Raw genomic sequence first — 20,642 nt, 5'->3', positions numbered from 1 at the left:
AATGGTGGAGGGAGCGCCCTTTATCAGTGAGCAGATGGGGTGTGAAGGTCACAGTCAGCCGGGGTGTCACTGGGTGGGCGGAGCCAGACACTTGAGTGGCAGCAAATGAGATGGTGGCTTTAGTGGCAATAGGCTAAAATTTGACTGTCAGTAGGATAGGCGGGACCAAGGGGCTTGAGTGACATTAGGATGGACAGGTAGAGTCAGAGATGGGCGGAACGGGGGGCTTGAGTGGCAGGGTCTGAGTGTGGTGGGATTGACAGCGGGAGGTGAGGTGAGCGGGGCACAAAGTGGGATTGCGCGGTGGAGAACTCAGCAGTGTTGAGGTGATCAAGTAGTGGTGACCCAGGCGGTGGCATCAGCACATGCATGGCATGTATCTCCTCGCCATTGAGGTCCCCCACCTTGTCCTTTTCATTCCTGCCCTTGCAATGCCCCTGTAAGTACTGCATTTACCCCCTACCCTTTTCCTTCCTTGCCCACCACTCTTGTCATTTGTGCCCACCTCTGCTTGACCTCAGTTCTTGAAGTGTAGACCCCCTCCGACTGCCTGCTTCACACTGAACCCCTGGCTTTCAGGAAGACGCCAGCAACTGCCACCGGGCATTCCATACAGCGGGCACTGCCTTAACTGCCCACTGGCCCAGGCGCTCTCGCTCTCCGCCTTACCGTCACGCCGGGTCGTCATTTTGTCCCCCTCCTGATTTGTTGGACTTTTGAATTTGTGACATTCTCCTCTTTTCTATTTGCCCCAATGCACTTCTTCAGTTACGGAGGATGGCATCTCATTCTGTGCCCTGGTTTTGTGGGCTCTTTTTGTGTTTGCTCGTTTGTCTGCGACCCCCACCCCCCCCGCGGCCATCGTCCCGCTCGCCTACATTCTGGCCATCCATGCCCAGCCCCTGGCCTCCAACTCAGGTGGTACTGAGGGTGGAAGTTCAAGACCCAATGGAATGGCACTCTGGGAGCCCAACAGACCAGACGGCAGCAGTGGCACAGAAAGCCCCCCCAAGAGCCCCTGCACCGAGAGAGCTGCCTGGCTCAGATATTGGCACACGACAGCACATTAAGTAAGATACACGAGCCCCTCAGCTGAAGCGCCCGAATGGCACCCTGGCCCTCTGAAGTGGCAATCGCCCACTTACCTTGGCCTTGCCCGTGCTCTGCAGGATGTGCACCAAGGCACATGCCATCTCCTCCTTGTTCTTGACGCTGAGTGAGGGCTCGAGCAGCGAGCACAGCGCCATGTAGTTGTTGGTGATGTACTCAGCGAACTCCTTGTACAGCTCCATGGGCAGGATGCTCATGCTCTGGTAGCGCGACTTGATGCGGACCATGGGGCCTGGCGACTTGCCCTTGTTGGGGTTGGGCGTGCTCACAGGGTACCACTTCTCGACAAACTGGCGCCCGGTGACGGCGCCCATGGGGATGTTGACCAGGCCCACGTAGTTGTTCTTGTCCTTCTTCTTCTTCTTGTCCGTCTCCTTGTAGAGGTGCACCGTGACGCTCTTGACGGGCGGCAGGTTGTTGAACTCGAAGTGCTCGCCCCAGAACACGTTGTCCGTCTTGAGCTTGCACGTGGTGCGGGCATACAGCGTGTCGTCCAGGCACAGCTCGCAGAAGTACTTCTTCTTGGCGGGCAGGTCCTTAGCCTCGATGATCCACAGCTTCAGCATGTTCTCCACCCGCCGGCTGTTGTCCTGGGGGGCAAACAGAGACAGAAAGAGAGACAGACAGGTGGCACTTTAGACATGGCACTCGCATGGTGTCACAACTGCCAGCTACAGAATCCACCTTGGAGTATTAGGAAGAGCATGAGCTGCATTTGTGCCCCCCTGTGCCTTACTGCCCGCCGTGTCCCTAGGTGTCACCGCTCGCTCCATAAGCGACTGAATGAACAGAGATGTCTGTTTAGAGGGGCACGGTACCAGGCTTTACTGCGAAGGAAGAAAACAAGTCACTACTCTGGTGCCCGCTCTGTTATACCGAGCGGACCCTCGCCAACATGACTAAACAAAAAGGCGGAAGGTCACCTCTGGCAATGCCCACAGATTGTTACCCAGTCCGCCGTGGAGCTATGTGAGCCATGCGGCACTGCCACTCGCTCCCTTTTGGATACCTGCTCACCACTTTACATTTACTATGGGTGCCCACAGAGACACCAAGGGCACCGAGACCGTCTGTTGGCACCACAGTCCTAAGAGGTCAAGGTTGAAAGCGAGTGGCCACACATTGAAGACGATGCCCACCAGGTGCCACCTTTGACAGACAACGGTAGCTGCAGATGTAAGGGGCTTAGCCCACCCCCCCACTTATACTCACGAGAGATGTGAGTTGGGCCCCAAAATGTCCTTACCCCACTGCCCGCCGTACCCACTCCACTATAATGGCCTCTGTCCAGACCGGACTCAGAGAGCCAACCAGGGGGTGCTCACCTCCACGGTGACCTTCATTAAAACGCTCATGTCGACCCACCTGAGGAAATGAATTATCTGTGAAGACTCGGCAGCGTCAGCTGGCGCCATTAAAACGCCAAGGAAAGCAGAAGCACGGGGGGGAAGGCAATGACCCGGGAGACAAGCCTCTCTTTTAATTAGGCCACGAGGACCCCCGGGCACTCGTCACGTACGACACGCCACCCTCACTTGAGCTCATCCAGCTCCACGAAATTCACACGGATTCAAGTGTGACCTGCTCATACGGGCACTCGTCGAGCGCCAGCCAAGCCTTGGGACCCAAAGTCAAGCACTCACAAGAACTCACCTGGCAGACATTTGATCCAAGGTGCCAGGAGTGCCAGGCCAGTCAACATACTAGCAAAGCCCAAAGAGCAGAGAAGGGCAGCTTGACAGAGTGACAGGGGAGTGGGCAGGGGGGTGTCAAAAATAACAACGCAAAGGCACAGGTGGGCACCGATCAAGGGGCGTGTCACAGATAGTATAAGTGACCAGGTGGCCAAGTGTGGTGAGTTGGGCCAATGAAAAGCCAAGACTGGGCTAGCAGGGGGTCCTCTCTACATCATCAGTGCCCCCCCCCCTATTCCTCTGCCCGGCTTACCTTGTTTGGGTGCACTGCCCGCCGCAGGTTCTCCATCCACTTATCCCGCTCTGCTGCTGATCGACATGAGAAGCATTTGCTCCCTGAGGAGGTCGTCACCTGCAGAGACGAAGGGCACAAATCACAACCAAACGATAAGAACGCTGGCACCGTTTACAAGGAAAGGGGCGGTGGGGGCATCACCTGGGTCTCATCTGTGCCCCTGGCACTTTAGGAGTTGACTGTCCAATTGATGTCATGGGCTGACTCCGCCTCTAAACAGCCAATCACTACTGCTCAGCCAATCCAGCCCAGTCCACCCCTTTTCCATGTCCATCCCTGACCAGGGCGAGGAGGTGAGTCCACCCACAACCCACCCTTATGAATATTCAGCTACTGCTTAGCTCCACCCTCACACAAGCAGACAAGTCTGAATGGATCAGAGGGCTCATCAGGGCCCATAGGAGCCCAACACGGAGGGACGTGGCCCAGACGAGATATGAGGGGGTTGGCAGTGGGAATCACAGAATGATAAGCCAGGGCACTGCCAGTCATCGGCTGGGCATGAAGTGGACACGTCTCATTTGTTTGGAATTCTAAACGGTCCAAGAGTCCCAGAGGCAAAAATGGCCATTGGTGACAACTAGCTGTCTGTCCGGCCAGCCATCCAGAACTCGTGTCCAGCACCAAGGTGTCAGGAGCCACTGTACTGTCGGGGGGCACGAGGGCAGTCACACATGGACATGGAAAACTGAGGGAAGCGGTAGCAGGGTGAGCTCTGTTGGCGGGCATAATGTGCTGTACAGAGATGCCAATGTGCTGTAGAGAGATGTCGACGTGCCCCCCCCCCCCAGCACACACATGGGCGCCACAGAGCCTACCTCAAAGCAGTAGTCCTGTCCCAGAATGCTGCTATGCACGGGTTTGATCACAACTTCGTCCTCCATGCTGAGGTCCAGTGCCTCCACGGCACTACTGGGGCTGAGCAAAGACTCGTGGGACCGCGACTCCTTCAGCCTCGGCATTAGATGTGATCTGGAAAAAACGAGACGAGAGTGAGTGACCAGGGCACACCGACAGGCGGTGCAAGAAATGCCATCCGGGACCATGATCAGGGGCACAAACCTGGGGGCACCCAGCCCCTTTATGCAGAAGGTGCCCGCCAGTGACGCCCTTCTGTCAAGGTGAAGACACACTGGCACTGAGAGAGGGTGTGGACCACTAGAGGGCAGGGTGCACACACTCGGGTGGAAGTCAATGGCAGGTATCCTGACATGAAGTCGAGAAGACAGGGGGGCACAGATGCCAGCCTAAGGGAGAACGGGGGGGGGGGGGGTCTATAACCATGAAAAATGGGCTGACTTTTTACCATTTAGGAGCAAGGGATTGGGAGGAGACCCCTAGGGGGCAGCACATGTCCATGGACTGGGATGACGGTGACCTGCCATACACTCCAGGTGAAGTGAGGAGGGGTGGGGGGAGATGGCATGAGGGCACAGAGAATGCCAGGTGAGTGCTTTTGGCTCCCTCTCGACTTCATCCTCACACTTTTCACATAAAAGGAGCACAAGGACGAGTGGCGTCACTGCATGAAAGGCGCCACACCTGCAGTACTGGTGGACTTCAGTGTTCACCATAAACAAACATGGCAGGAGTGACAGCTTAGTCTGTAGACAGAGGGCGTGTGCCACATGTGCCCGAGGCGTCATTCATTTTTTATGCACACGTCTCTCTTTAAATGCATTGTCAACATTTTGCTTGGCAGCCTTCAATATAAAGCCATGTGATGCCAGTGAAGGTGAACATTACGACACTCGGGACCAGGACGGGCCATTCAGCCCAACAAAGCTCGCCAGTCCTCTCCACTTATCTCTTACAAATAAACATCAAGTCGGGGTTTGAAGGTCCCTCAAGTCCTCCTGTCCACCACACTCCTTGGTCGCTTTTTCCAAGTGTCTGTCGTTCTTTGTGTAAAGAAAAACTTCCTGATGTTTGTGTGAAATTTACAAACTGTGTCTCCATGTTCTTGATGAACTCATTTTAAAGTCACCACCTCGATCCACTGGACTAACAACCTTCATCATTGTAAACACTTCACTCAGGTCTCCTCTTCCTCTCTGTAAAGGCTCAGCTCTTTTAATCTTCCCTCATAACTCACCCCCTGTAGCCCCCCATAATCAGCCCAGTTGCTCTTCTCTGGACCTTCTCTTGTGCTGCTATGTCCTTTTTGTAGCCTGGAGACCCAAACTGCACCCAGGACTCCAGATGAGGCCTCACCAGTGCATTATAAAGACTTCAGCAGGACCTCCTGTGACTTGTACTGCACATATCAAGGCGCTATATAACCTGACATTCTGTTAGCCTTCTTCACGGCCTCTGAACACTGACGGGAAGTCGATAGCTTAGAGTCCACTACGACTCCTAAATCCTTCTCATGAGGTGTCCTCTTGATGTTCAGACGGCCCATTGTGTATTCAAACCTCACATTTTTACTTCCTATGTGTAATTCTTTACATTTACTGACATTAAATTTCATCTGCCACAAACCCGTCTGCTGTCCAAGTCCTTCTGTGATGATGTAACGGATTCCAAATTATCTGCTAATCCATCTCTCTTGTTATCCTCTGCAAACTTCACCAGCTTGTCCCTTATATTCCTATCTAAATTATTTATAGATATTAAAAATAGCAGCGGCCCTAGCACTGCCCCCTGCTGGTCACCACTCTTAACATCGGCCAATTCTGATGAGGTTCCTCACACCATCACCTTTTTCTTCCTGTGTCTGAGCCAATTCTGCACCCATCTAAAAACATCACCCTGAACTGCCACTTCTTTTACTTTGATGCCCACTCTGTCATGTGGCACCTCATCAAATGCTTTCTAAAAGTCCAGATAAATAATCTCATCTGCTCCACTCTGGTCGTATCCTTTTGTTGCCTCCTCACAGAATTCCAGCCTGTTAGTAAAACACGACCTCCCTCTTCTGACCCCACACTGACTGTTCCTAATAACTCCTGTCCTTGCCAGGTGTTGCTCCATCTTCTCCCTAATAATTCCTTCCATTAGTTTTCCTGTGATGCACGTTGAGCTTACTGGCCTATAGTTGCTCTGATCTGCCCTGTCACCCATTTTATATAATGGGATGATATTTGCCTTTTTCCAGTCCTTCAGAATCTCTCCAGTGTGCAGTGACTTCCTAAAAATATGTGTCAAGGGTTTCTATCTGAACTCACTAACCTCCTTAAGAACTCGAGGGTGAATATTATCTGGTCCTGGAGATTTGTTTGATTTCAGCCTATTTAATCATCACAGCTCTTCTCTCTCTAGAATTTCTAAATTCCTCGATACCTCCTTAGTAGTCCCTGTTACTGCTCTGAGGTTATCCACTTCCTCACTTGTGAAGACCTCAGAAGAATGTAAGTTCAGAGTGTCCGCTATTTCACTGTCTGTATCTTTTAATTCCTTTTACTATTTCTGATGCCCTTCACCTCCTCCTTGACTGCTCTCTTAGGGTTGTCTTTCTCCTTATCTGCTCTATTCCTCTCCCTGATGTCCTTCTTGGTGGTTGCCCTCATGTTCTCATACGCTCCACCATTCACTTTGCACTCATTAGTCTTATTTGTCTGTTTTTTCCTTTGCAACTTATTAATCCACCGTGGAGTTCTTATTTAATTTCCTATTAATTCTTATTTTAGGTCTGTCCCTGTCCTGCGTGACATTTCTAAACCTGTCCCTCTGCTCCTCGACTGTCTTATCCCAGTCTGTCTGCCTTAGACTTTGTCTCATCTGCTCAAAATTAGCCTACCAAAGTTCAACTTAACAATTTTAGTCTTTGCATCTGCACTCTTACAAAGTACGGCCAATCTATATATGGAAGAAGTGGAAAAGAGGGCTCTATCATCCTATCCTGGAACACCACCGAGCCATTGGTTCAGATATGTGGATGACACCTGGGTGAAAATCAGATCTCAGGAGGTACCACAGTTCACAGACCACATCAACGGGGTGGACAAACACATCAAGTTCACCAGAGAGGATATGAAAAATAGCAAGCTAGCCTTCTTAGACTGTGAAATTTCCATCGTCAACGGGGGACATTTGAAAGTGGATGTGTACCATAAACCCACACATACGGACCAGTATCTAAGGTTTGACTCTCACCATCCACTAGAGCACAAACTAGGTGTCATTAGGACTCTACAACACAGAGCTAACACCATTCCCACAGACTCAGAGGCCAGGGAAGCAGAAGAACACCACGTCAAAAAGGCCCTGAGTAAATGTGGATATCCCAGCTGGTCCTTTGTCAAAGCAGGGAGGACACCTAAAGAACGCTCCAAGCGATTCATGAGAGAGGAAGGACATCCACTGCCTAAGCGAAAACCCTTAGTGATCCCGTATGTGTAAAGAGTATCGGAACAGCTGAGGCGCATTTTCTCGAAACACCGGGTCTCAGTGGGTTTCAAACCCCAAAACACGCTACGCCAAAGATTGGTCCATCCCAAGGATCGGGTCCCACGGCACAAACAGAGTAACATAGTTTACACAGTTAAGTGCCAGGAGGAGTGCCGTGAATTGTACATCGGGGAAACCAAGCAGCCACTGGCTAAGCGCATGTCACAACACAGAAGAGCTTCCTCGTCAGGCCAGGACTCCGCAGTCTATTTACATCTACAGGATGGTGGTCACTCCTTTAAAGATGAGGAGGTGCACATCCTGGACAGGGAGGAGCGCTGGTTTGAGAGAGGAATCAAGGAGGCCATTTACGTGAAAAAGGAACGACCATCTCTGAACAGAGGAGGGGGCCTAAGGGTACATCTGTCGTCATCTTACAATGCTGTGATTGCAGCCATTCCTCAACCCTCTATGAATGGTTCACACGTCTACTAATCAGTGGACAATTTGCATATCACTGATCAACTGGCCCTTTGTCAATGGTGCTAGTCTCTGTGATTAAGCAAAGGTACTGTTTATAAGGTTGGGGAAACCTGCAGTCAATTGAGACTGAGGAAGAGACTTGGATAAGTCTCGAAATATTTCTCCCACTTAAAAAACTTTGTCCAGATGAACAGAATCAAATTTCTAGGATACGGAGAATTGTATGACATTCTGGTCACGTGACCCTGGTGGTCCAATCACCTCGAGACCCTCAATTCTCTCTAAACCCCGACAGGCCTCACCCCGCTGAGTTAACAAACTTCTAAAACTCCTGCTCTTGTGCTCCTCCATCTGCCAGGTTATCCCAGTTAATATTCAGATAATTAAAGCCCCCCCGACTATAATATCCCCCTGTAAATTTGCCTTTTTGATATTATTAACAAGATGTGTGTTGAAATGACTGTCTGAATTGGGGGTCTATAACACACTCCTAAAATAAGACCCCTTTCCCTAAGGCAAAGCCAGATGTCCTCACTAAGATGGGGCTCATCATCCAACTGAAGGTACCCACTGTCTGACTCCACTTCTCAGCAGTGAAGTCGAGAAATTAGGGTGCTGTGAGGCAGCCGGGGGCACCAAACCTTCACCCCTGACCTCTCGGTCCCATGCCAGCTTTCTTCTTCTGTCATTAACTCCCCTCTCAGCCTCCACTCAGTGTCCTCCTCTGCCCCACTGCCACAAGGCCTGGTCAGATCATCTGTGCCAACGTGCACCCCAAGTCTGTATTCCGGCAGGCTGCTGTTGCCCACCTTGTCTTTCTGTCATTCCATTCGGTCAGAGGACTGACTCCTGGGCATCTCTGCCATGCCACCCAGGCTTATACCTTCAGCAGAAAATGGTGTGCAAGTGGCACACTCCCTCCTCTGTTTTCTCATACCACGGACTGCACCAGGATCAATGACCTTTAACCCCCTGCGGCGGGGCCTCATAATGCTGGGCTCCTCTGATTGGCTCGATACCGAGCCCCCCGGGCTACCAGCTGAATCCGTCTTCACCGACGATTAAGAATATTTCTGTCAACAGCGACACTCCTGACAGCCACACCGAGATGCAGACCCAAGAGTGGCACATACAGTAAGATGGCAGAGGGGACGGACAAGTGCCAGTCTCACTTGTAACACCCAAACACAAAGAAAGCAGGCAATGGCCCACAAAATGTCACATGTGTGCCCGCTGCGCATACGCTGCAAACTGAAACATGCCAGGCCCCGATTAAGGTGCAAATATCCAAGCTGTGAATGGCCTGGGCTGCAGCCACCCTTGTGGGGCACAATCACGGCAGGCACACTCACCAGGCCAGTCCAAGAAGAGGTGGACGGCACCCACTTAGTCAGAGGTCTCCAGATGCCCCTCAAACACCTCAGTGACATCGAGCCGAGCTGGTGACCTCCGTGCCCAAGCACGTCACACGTGGGGAGTGGCAGACCGGGTGTGGGGGAGGGGCCGCATTCCTCCAGCCTGAAGGAGCATCCCAGCTGCCACGTGACCTCCAGCCCTGGCGACGTCACCAAGGTGGGAAGTGGACCGAGTGACAGCTGTGTGCGCTGCTACAGTGTAAGTGTCAGGGTCCCAGCTGGCACCCGCGACACCACAGCCGATGTCTAGGAAAGAAACCTCTCTATTGGCTCTTTATAAAGACGGGCACTCCATGTAAGGCAGGCGACAATACAAAATAAACACAGTCCTCTGTAATGTGTGAAAGGCGCCATATAAAGGAATGCCACATGCTGAGGGGCACACACTTAATGTGATCACCAATCCCAAAGCCTCTGAAAGGCGCTATATGCCACTGGGCTGACAAACTGGGTCAGAAAAGCCCCCCCTACCCGAGACATCACTTCTAATAAAGCATCTGAGAACAACGGGCACAGAAATGCCAGGACCACTGCACAATGGGCACCCCCTTCTGTGCTACCTGCCCTCAGTCTCTGCCAACATTCTCAGTGGCCGCTGGCAGATCCCTGCACTACAAAAGTCACCTGAGTGACAGCTGAGCTTGGGGTGAAGGGCGCATAGGCCAAGCACATGGCACTGAGTGGATCGATAAATATGGCAAATAATGAGTGTGCGCCATGCTCACCCAGATGAAAGGGCATATAGCATCTTCCACCATCACACAAGCTCTTACCGTGTGGGGCACAACACAGAAAAACCAAGTACACAACTGGCAAGAAAGCACAAGAAGAAGCCGGGTCATCGATAGAAGTGGCATGCAATTAACAAACCCATAGTTGCCATCGCTGGATGGCTGGTCCACAACAGGGCACAGAAATGCCAATTCATCCATTGCCCTGTGCTGAGACATCAGAGAGTTATGCCAGCCCCAAATGCTGCTGCCATTATGTCCCTGAAGGTGCTGGTGCCACTGTGTCAGCTTTTCACTCACAGAGTCATGCCAGTTCTGGCTGATGCTACCCACTGTGCCCTGGGCCCCATTTCACCTGTGGGCCCTCCTGACTGATGGCACCTGCCCCCTGTGCTGCCTGATTTGCCTGTGGCAGGCACAGTAGATGCTAGTTGGCTTCTTACTATTTATGGTCATTGGACTTTACTCTCCTATCCCTCAATGCATTGTGAAAGGCACTATATAGGGCACAGACTGACTGGCATGCCAACAGTTTGTCTCCAGATATATTTAATCTCAATTAGGCTGTGCCACCTTCAAAAGATGCCACAAGTCTCCTGCGAACTCAAAGCTGGTCAGGTGGCACCGTCATGCCAATGTCACAACCTTCACTAATATACCACCCACCAACTCAAGATGCTTTACAAGCCATTCTTAGCGAGTGATGCAGCTCACCAAGGAGAGTGGGCATCCACACAGGATGCCCCAAATGATCAGTTTGCACACTCTCCAGCTTTACCAGTCTGTGATTTGAGACACCAAGAGCCCCACCGGCCACCACACGATATAACGACCCCTTGAAGACCAAGGGGGCTCTGAGCCTCAGGCTTACCCCTTACTGGATGATGCCCCATGCCAGGAATGAGCAGAGTTTACATTACAGAAGATGCAACTGAGGCACCAGAATGCCACCTTGCCCACTGCCCTCTGCATGAGTTAGTACAGCAAATGACAGAGCGGGACATGGTGGCATTTTTAGATGGCCTTGGTGGGCTCTCGAGTCCTTATCTGGACTGCCTGCTGGCACTATGGGGGTTAATGAATAGCTAAGGTGCCACTTGGCATTCAGAGTGGCATTTGACCAGATGCCTAGCTCTCAGTTCGTAAGTGGCCACCCTGGACAGGTGGGGGCGCTATACAGCAGGCCTTTGTTGCTCTTCAGAAGGCACGCACACCTCAAGAGGGTCCACGAGCAGCAGTTATGGGTAAAGCTGACTGGGCACCTCGGTCAAGGACGGCCAAAAGGAGCTGTATAAAACACAGATCAATGAAGGGCTGTGGTGAACATGAAAATATCTGGCAATGGCATGTCTGACACTGCCAGCTGAGAAAACCAGCAGGCGGCAAGAGGTCACCCGAATGGCCAAAGGCCCTGAAGGACCTGAGGTATGGTACCTGGGCACCTCAAGGAGGACTTCTTCACATTTAGCCAGGATTCCATCATCATTAAACCCAAGTGCCACCCTATTGTAGGAAAACTTAATCGAGAGAGAGAGACACTCCTGCCAGCTGAGTGCCCGCTTCAAGAAATGTCACAAGGAAGGAGGCCATCAATGGGACGTGATGCCAGCCAGAAGTGCATCGGCTTTAATTAAAAACTGGGTGACCAGGGTGGCATGATGGGAGGACAGCCAAGTGCCCCCAAGTTGACCGTCTGACAGAATTCATGGCATCACAACTGGAAAAGCGGCCACTGCTGCTATGGCCAGATGGGACCACTGAGGTTCATATAGCGCCTTGCAAGTCAGGAGTCCCGTCTGCCAGGACTTTCACACCTCACAAGGCCAAAACTTTCATTTTTATTTAAATTCAAGCCAGCCACTCTGTGGCACAGCGGGCAGCATGCACGCTGCATGGTTGCCCGCCTTCACAATAACTTCCTCACCAAGTCTGGCTGGGGTGGGCACCAGGGGGCAGCACTGTTCTGCTCACAGACTGAGGCGCTATATAAGGCACTCTGTAGTCGGAGGGCGATGACAAACGTCAGTGCCAGCAAGGCCACCAGCAGCGACTTAATGGCTGGCAGATGTCAGACGAGATGGGCACCACTTGTCAGCACATCAGACACACAAGGACCCTGAAAGCAGAAGCAGCTGCTGGGCACCTCCATCGAGAGACCATTCAGTTAATGGCCCTCACTGGTCCAGAGCTGGCGTGTGTGCCATGGAACCAGCAGAAGTGCATGGACAGGCACAGGGCTGGCGAGAAGAGCTGCTCACCATGGTCAAGGCCTGTGCTGCCATCGTTTGTTGTGGATCAGGGGCTAATGTGCCCTGTGTATGGTAGGCAGCCATGGCATACGTCGAAAAAGAAGAGACAGGAAGAAGGAAAAAGGACAAACAGCGCGCCAATGTCATTCTCTTGGGGTGATTCCAACTAATGTCCAAGGGCCCAACTGAATGTGCCGTGCACCCCTCTATCAGTCTTCCCAGAACGTCTTGCCAACCCACTTGGCTTATTCTAGAGTCTCACCCACTTGGAAAGTCAGGTGTAAAGCAGGAATCAGATTGGCACAGTGGGCACAGGACTTGAACACTCAGGTCCTGAGTTGTGTCACTGTGCCACCTGCCTGTTTCCTAATGACAGCTGAGCACGCCGTGCCAACTTCAGCATGAACCTGAGGGCCCAAGCCCTCCCAAGTGGCTCCTGCCTTTTGTCTCTTGGTCCTTCACATGCCACCTCTCTAACGTGCTGCCACAGGCAGCGGGTGACTGATGATGTCGCCTTCGTAAACTCGGGTCACTCTCATGGACACCCCCCGGAGAGACAGGGACATCTCTTTCACTGCAACCATGGCGCACGGTGCTGACCACACCCCACTGGGCTCAAGGCTCCTGGCACGCTGGTCTGAACATCTGCGGCGGCTCTCAGAGTGCCCCCCAAACGACTCAAGACCCCAGGCTGGTCACTCGGCTGGCCCTCCACCTGAAGCATGAGGACAAACGTCTGTGAGGCATCACCAGAATGGCACTGGCACACCTTAACAAAAGGCCATGTCGTGACCAGACACAATTGTCATCATCGACCTTGGCGCTCTGCCCATCTAACAAGACACGAGACGTCTCCAGGAAAAGCTACAGAGATGGCATAGATAGATAGATAGATACTGGCATAGCCCACCATTAAAGCCTTGGTACTTATGTTATAAATCGAGAGGGGCTCCTGTTGCATGTGGCACCCAGCAATGCACCCTGTTGCGAGCAGCCCAGAGGTTCTGGCAGGTCCCTTTGATTTTACTGCCCACTTTGTATCTTTGACATTTGACCACAGCCTGGCATGCTGCCACCTGCTCCTGCCCGTAGCTCCTTTGTTTGGCCGCATTGCCAACCGCAGAGCCGCTGTGGACACCCGAATGTCATCAACTCCACTCCTCCAGCCAGTGCTCGCCCACCTCTGGAAGTGGCTGGCATCAGCCACTTCACGGGCAACAAACTATAAAAGAAACAAACCCCAGGTGGAGGGTCCCTGCCTGTCAATGGCGGGTCACCGTGGCCATCACTGAGCCAACTAGGATTACAGAGAGCTCACGCTGTGAGAATTTCACCCTTGACCCGGTCGTGAAAGTGCCAGGCGTGCCAAGGGACGAGCTGGACGTCCCCACAGATGGCACTGCACATTCTCCCGCTGCCCTCCCTTCACTCACCCAGAATGGCCTCCAGCGTCCCAGCGTCTGCATGTGTCACTTGGATCTTCCTGTCAACTGTGCCCCCCCCCCCCCACCACCGAGCCGAGGGGAGGAAAGAAAGACGGCGTCACCAGAGGGCCTCGAGCCGTGGCGTCTCACTGACATGCCAGGCCAGTGCCCACAACGTGCCTCCAATAAGCCACCTCAGCAGCCTGCCAACTGACACTGCACTCCTGTCTCGCCCGCTCTTGCTGGCACCGACTGGGCACGAGAGAACAGACAAGCCAGATGCCAAGCATAAAGATGTACCCACCTCGGGTGGCACTGGCTAGAGTTGGCGGTGTGCGCCATATGGTAGAGACCGGTCTGAAGCTGGGATGAGGGGGTCACGCATGTGCCACTTTCATTTTGGAGAGCTAACTGGGCCAATCGGGGCGCCGCTTATCTGGGGGCACACCACCCGACGGCCACCAGGGCAAAGGGGTCCGGCTCATCCATCGGCCGCCACTTTATCGTCTCAGTGCTCCTCTCTCTAATTCGGAAGATGGCAGGCCCGTCTCACGATGGCATTCCTAAAACAATGAGCATCCCTACCCCCACTGCGCCCGGACAGGAAGAGGAGAAACGGCGTCTGCAGGAATTCAGGACGGAAAAATCCGGAGCAGCCGGTGCACGCTGACAGGGAAAAGTTTGAGCAGGCGGCCTGTCGAGCGGCGCCAAGGCTACACGGGCACAGCGCGCGCACACACACACACACACCCTGGAGAACGGAAAGCACTTACCAGGCATTACTAGTAACGTGACGGACCGAGCATCGAGAAGAAGGAGGAGGAGGAGGACGAGACGACAGCAGTGGCGGTGGCGATGGCGGTGGTGGTGCTCGCCTCACAGCTCCGTTTTCCAGTAAATCCCAATGGCTGGAGGGATCCTGCTGGCCGTGCCCATCCCTCCTCTCGTGTCCTCCACTTGCCCACAGCGGCGACAGGATCTGCAGCCCCCTCTCCTCGTGTGCAGAACAAGCCCGGCCCCTCCGCCAGGAGCCTGGCCGCTTTATCAGGTGCCAGCCGAGCTCAGGGACCACACTGGGGCGAGCGCAGGGCAGGGAGTGACAAGAGGAGAGCAGAGGAGAGCAGAAGAGCGGAGCTTCTGACTACACAGGAGGAACAAATAGCCTGGAGCTGCCGGAGAGGAGGGAGGGAGGGAGGGAGGGAGGGAGGAAGAGGAGGGTGGGGGCTGGGCACAGCATGGGGGGGGCAGGGAGAGAGAGAGAGAGAGAGAGAGAGGGCGAGCGAGCGAGCGAGAGAGAGAGAAAGGGCGAGCGAGCGAGGGAGAGAGAGAGAGAGAGAGAGAGAGAAAGGGCGAGCGAGCGAGAGAGAGAGAGAGAGAGAAAGGGCGAGCGAGCGAGGGAGCTGGCGCACACACACACACACACACACGCACACACACACACAGACGCACACACAGCTGCCTCCATAACGCCGTCCCCCGAGGCTCGAGCCGCACAGATCTCTGCTGCTGCTTGTTGAGGATCCGCCATTCCTCACTCGCAAAGAAAACAACGGCAAACGTCTCATTCAGCGACTTTCCCATCCAATTCTCTGTTTGGAGGGCTAACCCGGAGCCCCGTGCCTACGAGGGGGGGGGGGGGGCTAGGGGGCTTGTCGGGCCTTACAACGGTGCACTAAAATTTAGGACACTGAAGGCAGCACTTTGGAAGGCCTGGCATATCAAACGCCAAATCAAACAGTTCTGCACCCGCTCAGTGCCACATTCCCACCTCTGACAATTAATCAACGGCGTCCGTCCCTGCTTTGCCCAGTCAGCTCCTGACTTCTCGCACGCCCAGCTGAAAGGCCTCAGCGATGATCCTGCCGACTACGCTACTGGGTCTGCCAACCCACATAGTACAATTTCTGCCTCCAGACCAGTGATTAACAGCCAACAAGCAGTGCAGGTGCAAGAAAAGAGGGGTAGGCAAAGTCAGAAAAGGTCAAAACTGGAAGATGTGCCACGCAGTGCCAGGGCCAAAATGACAAGTCAGGAAATCACAGGCAAAAGAAACAAGCAGGGAGAAAAACAAACAGAAAATCCAGAATCCGTCACCAGGAGAGCGAATGCCCTCATGGGTGCCACATCATTTACGCGGGTCACGACCTCTGAAGGCCCGCCCCCAATAACACACGAGCTGCGCTAACAAAAAGAAGACAAAATAGCAGCAATCGAGATGGAAGATTCAGAACCAAGAGACCCCCAAAATGAGTGCCCGACCTCACAAACCCCCCGACATCAGCAGTGAACAGCCACAGTGTGCCCCTCGTCGCCTCCGCCTAGCAGACTGAGCGAGGACCCCCTTTCTGCCTGACCGTGTGTTTCGTCACCTGTGCCACTCAAATCAAGGGTGCCATACACAAAACTAAACTCCACTGAATTGGGGGGCTGCCATTGCAAACTCTGAGATGCCCGTTCTCATCGGGGCTACCCAAGGGGCCTTCGGCTGGCAGATCAAGCCAAGAGATGCCATGCCTGGGGGCTCTCGTCGGTCACACGTGTCTTTTGTCAGAGTCTGAGCCCACTTGGTTAGGTGTGGAGCCATCGGCATGAGCACAGCGGCCCTGCAGTGCCCATCACAGACTCCGGCCCCCACGCCCAGGGGGTTCACTTGTGCCAATTCAAATTTAACTGAACTCATTAGTGCGGCGAAAAGCAAGAAATTCAGCATCAGGGCAGCAGCCGCCGTCCTTTAGGCTCCACGTCGACCTCCGGTCCCCTCAGTCTGGGACAGCGGGCGGGCACGGACGGAAGCCCTGGGTAACTGAGCCGTGTGCCCAAGTGTGGGGTACAAATGACATCGTGGAGATGAAGACATGAGAAAGGTCAAAAGTGAAGCTCCCAAAATGAGGCCATGAGACGTGAGAAGTGAACTGCGGTGGGCAATGAGGGATGTGACGAGCCCACCGAGGAGGCAGTATGACAAAACCAGGCACGGGCACCAGGGGGCATCAGCAGACCTCATGTTGCCGACTGGCAGAGAGCTGCACGTCTCAACACGCGATTGATCCGAGCCCCACGGGCTTCAGCAATCCTACGCTAAGTGCCTCCCTGGCACGCCGTCAAGCGCACGCCGCACCTTCAGGGGCTCGGCCCGCCCGCACTTTGCATTATTAAAAGCTCCTTTAGAACATCGTTTGTAGGGAGCCTTCAAGAATCAACCAGGCGGAAGAGCGAGCACGTGGCACCAGCACAGCTAGGGCTGCCCATCCTCTTGGGCATCCCTGAGGTGGGCCGCTCTGCCGTCAGAGAGACGACGCCCAGCGAGAGGGAAGGCCGATACCAGCTGGCAAAGTGTGCCAATGAAAAAGACACTGGGTTGAGCCTCATCCCAAACCTTAGGGGTCTGCACCAGGTACATGTGAAGGAGACCAAAGACCCACCCATGATGCCAAAAAGAAACCACTGCAGGGTGGTGCCCGTCCTACCCTGGGGCCTCAGTCAGCAAGCCCCCCTCAATCAGACACACACCTACAGCAAGAGTGTGACGCACACGAAAGCACAGCCCGGGGGTTGAGGGACAGAAAGTCCGGGCAGAGGGTGGGCACTGCGTCCAGCAACCCTCTCCCTGGAGCCAACTGAAGACCCAATCCCTCGATGGCATCACACACATGCAGCCATGGCAAATACCGCTTAGAGGCGGAGGTGCCAGCCCCTGCCCACAACTCCTCTATGCTTTTTGCCTTATTAAAGTACCACCTTATCGAACTTCTCAGCAGTATCCCACGCCTGCCATCTTGTCTACCCGTGCCATGCTAGCCTGCCCATTTCAATCCAGTTTGCGTCCCTTTGGTCTTTTTAATCCACCACAAAAAATGAAAAACAGCCAGCAAAGCAACTGGACAGACGCACGTGATGGCAGAGCGGGCGCATGCCAACAGACATGGTTACACCGTGGTCTTGTCCCAGAGGAGATGCAGGTGCCCACACTGGGCAGTGTGCCATCAGGCTGGCCACACATCACTCAGCCCATAAATGACATAAGGACATAACTGGGGCTCTCTGGCGCATTCACAAGCTGTAGTGTCAGTGCACAGCGGGCACAGTAGGCACAGCGGGCTAAACGGTGTGCAAGTTCACAGATTATACAATGACACATTCTGGTGGACCGAGGTGCCGGCGGGTGGCACTAGCGACCGCTTATATAGTGCCTTTCCGATCTCTGTGACACAGACCCCCCGCTATGACAGAGCGCCTCTCCCATCCGCCCAGCCATTCCCCTTCCATCAATATGGCGCCTTTTCTGTCTGCCTCCTCCTCATGGCACCAGAGACGGGCATCATGTTGCAAGTTAAGAACTCCACCATCTTCTGTATACGTGACAATATTCATGTGACCACGGCTACAATGGCACAGGTGGCCTGTGCTGTAGGGTGTTGGCATTGAAGTTCATTGGGCACAGAGGTCCCTCTCATCTGATGCCAGTGTGACTGTGCTAATCTGCAGTGCCAATGAAAGATGAACCAGAAAGGAAAGAAGAGGGGCTCCAGCGCATGACCTGCCCTACTGGCACTACCACACCATCCCAGTATGTCAGCTGTTTGTGAATGCCAGCTGTGAAAACGGAGAACACACAATCAGACGAGCCGAGATAGCGGCGGGCACGATACAAGCTGGCAACTGCCTGAATTTCAAAGGCTCAAGTGTGCCTGGTGACCTCCATGTGCCGCCAACTGAGTGGCCACAAAGCAAATGGATGAAAAATCAAAAAAGAGCAAAGGGAATTCGTCTCTTTGACCAATAAGATGAGGCAGACGTTACGCGTGCCCGGCTCACCACATTTCCACTCTGGCGCCAACACTTGGTTATCCCGTTACCGTGCCAGCTGAGCCAGACACCACTGCATGGCCAGGCGCCCTCTGACATTCTAAAAGCTGCCAAGTGGCCAGCATGCACAGGGCGACGCCAAGCAGAAGTGTATCCAAGTCCCGCCCTGCCAGGGTCCCTCACTCGTCCCCTCCTGGCCCTGAAAGGCGCTATACAAGATGGCGACTGCTCGCTGTTCCCCACTAAAGCGGCGCCTAATGACGAGAGACGCAGTGATGTGCAAATAACTAACATTAAAGCCCCTCGTGACAAAGAGCCCTGAACGAGGTGAATAATTAAAGAATTAGACGAGAGAATGGAGCCCCCGTATCGGAGCGCGCCACCGCGGCATCAGCACAATGGCACTTGAGCGGATAATTAAAGGTGCTACTGGAGCGCGGCACTCCTCGGCGTACGGCACAGGGAGACACTGAAAAAACGGGGGGCCGACCACACACAGACCACTGAGGGCACGACGCCCTCCTCTCGACCAGGCTCTCAAAGCTGGCAGGCTCACCCCACTGTGACTGACTGGTCCTACAAAGAGCTCCGGTGCCAACGAGATGTGAGACGGGAAGTACAGGACAGGTGCTCCTCCACGTGACCCCACCCAACGGGCACAATCACCATGCCATCCGTTTATGCCACCTCTCCTCTGTGCATGCCAGCTGCTTCAGAAAACCATCTGTGGAAATGTGAAGCAAAAGAGCTGCTCAAGCAGTGGGCATGCTTAAAAGCTGGCAACTTCCTGAGTGTCAAAGACCCATCGAGTGCCAGGTGGGCAGCATACGAGTGGCCACAAAGCAAAAGGATGAAAAATTTAAAAACAAGAAAGAAAATGGGCATATAGTCAAGAAAAGCAATGGGCACAATCAGCTCCTGCTGCCCTGGGCATCTTATAAAGACACACTGATTCATGGACATGCTCTGCTGCCACACTGGCACTACACTGCCCAATGGAGGAAGCAGGCAGCACAAGGGTTCAAGCACTCAGACATCAATGGCGAGCCACAAGCCTCACGACCTGCCTGTGCCACCCCCAAGTGGCAGTAAAACCAGGAATAGCCAGTCAGAATACAACTAGTGACAAACGTGCCCGTCTCACCCCAGAGACAGAATGCCATCTGAGCGAATGACCAACAAGAGGCAACCGCAGGCAAGCAGCATTTCTGACATACGGGCATTTCCAACCCCACGGCACGTGGCAGCACACACAGGGCTTCCAGCCAGCGCTCCAATACCATCATCATGACACATGTCACAACACACATCACAAACCACAGGATTATGGCACACCCATGCCAGCCTCCCTCCTTGCCCAGTCTGGCAGAAATCTGAAGTGCCTGCAGCATCCCTCCTGGTTCTGCCAAGCACTGAGTGCACTGATGACATCAATGCCATTCTTCAAGATGTCGAAAGTAACCAGCATGTTCAAGACAGAGAAGAAGGCCGTGTGCCAGAGCTCAGATGGGGGCCACAAGCACCCACCTTTCATGCCCTTCTTGGCACATTTTTGCTTGGTAAGAAGATGTGACTTTGGGTGATTTTTTTACCTCAAGGGTTGGCTGGCACTCCAGACAAATGAGTGGGTGCATCACTCATTTTGTGCCTGGTACCTACTGCTATGCCCATCTTGATTGCTGCAGGAGTGCCCACGTTACAAGTCGGTTTCGCCAGCTAGGCAGCGGCAGAAGTGCATCTAACGGAGACCCAGTTACAAACACTGGGCACTTGGCATCCACATGCGCCAGTCTTTGTTAATTTGTCGGTAGAGTTCTGATTGGCACACAGACAAACGCTATTCTGAGCAGCCCACCAGGCTGCCTTTGAAATGCCAGGGTAAGAGGGCATCGCCTATTCTGACAAGAGCTTAACAGGAGCATCAAGCACAGACGTGTCACTGTCTCTGCCACACCAAATTCTCAAACCTGTGCCATGCCACAAGTCGCACGACTTGAACAAACAAAAGTCAATGCCACTGCTTCCATCCCACCATGCACTGGTGTTCCGACAGGTGCCACCCAACTGGCCTGCGACTCAAGCCATCCAAAGCGTGTGCCCGCC

At 53.6% G+C, this 20,642-nt stretch overlaps 2 protein-coding genes across 13 annotated transcripts in view; one reads left to right on the top strand and one right to left on the bottom strand.

Annotated features, from left to right (window-relative positions):
• The window catches only part of ttll11 (tubulin tyrosine ligase-like family, member 11), a 188,403-nt gene that overhangs the window by 33,926 nt on the left and 133,835 nt on the right, over nt 1-20,642 (top strand). The window lies entirely within an intron of this gene.
• Nucleotides 1-20,642, bottom strand: part of dab2ipb (DAB2 interacting protein b) — a 170,888-nt gene that overhangs the window by 16,593 nt on the left and 133,653 nt on the right. For all 11 annotated transcript variants that reach the window (XM_051932097.1, XM_051932095.1, XM_051932098.1 and 8 more), the window contains 3 exons: nt 3,918-4,071; nt 3,058-3,156; nt 1,146-1,700 (listed from right to left, as the gene is read on the bottom strand). In XM_051932097.1, the coding sequence (XP_051788057.1) occupies nt 1,146-1,700; nt 3,058-3,156; nt 3,918-4,071 (808 nt within the window). The remainder of the gene's footprint in view (nt 1-1,145; nt 1,701-3,057; nt 3,157-3,917; nt 4,072-20,642) is intronic.

The sequence above is a fragment of the Erpetoichthys calabaricus genome, chromosome 9 (assembly GCF_900747795.2).
Source record: "Erpetoichthys calabaricus chromosome 9, fErpCal1.3, whole genome shotgun sequence".
NCBI classification, from domain to species: Eukaryota; Metazoa; Chordata; class Cladistia; order Polypteriformes; family Polypteridae; genus Erpetoichthys; species Erpetoichthys calabaricus.
The sequence above is the reverse complement of the archived record's forward strand: the minus strand, read 5'-3'. Positions and strand labels throughout refer to the sequence as shown.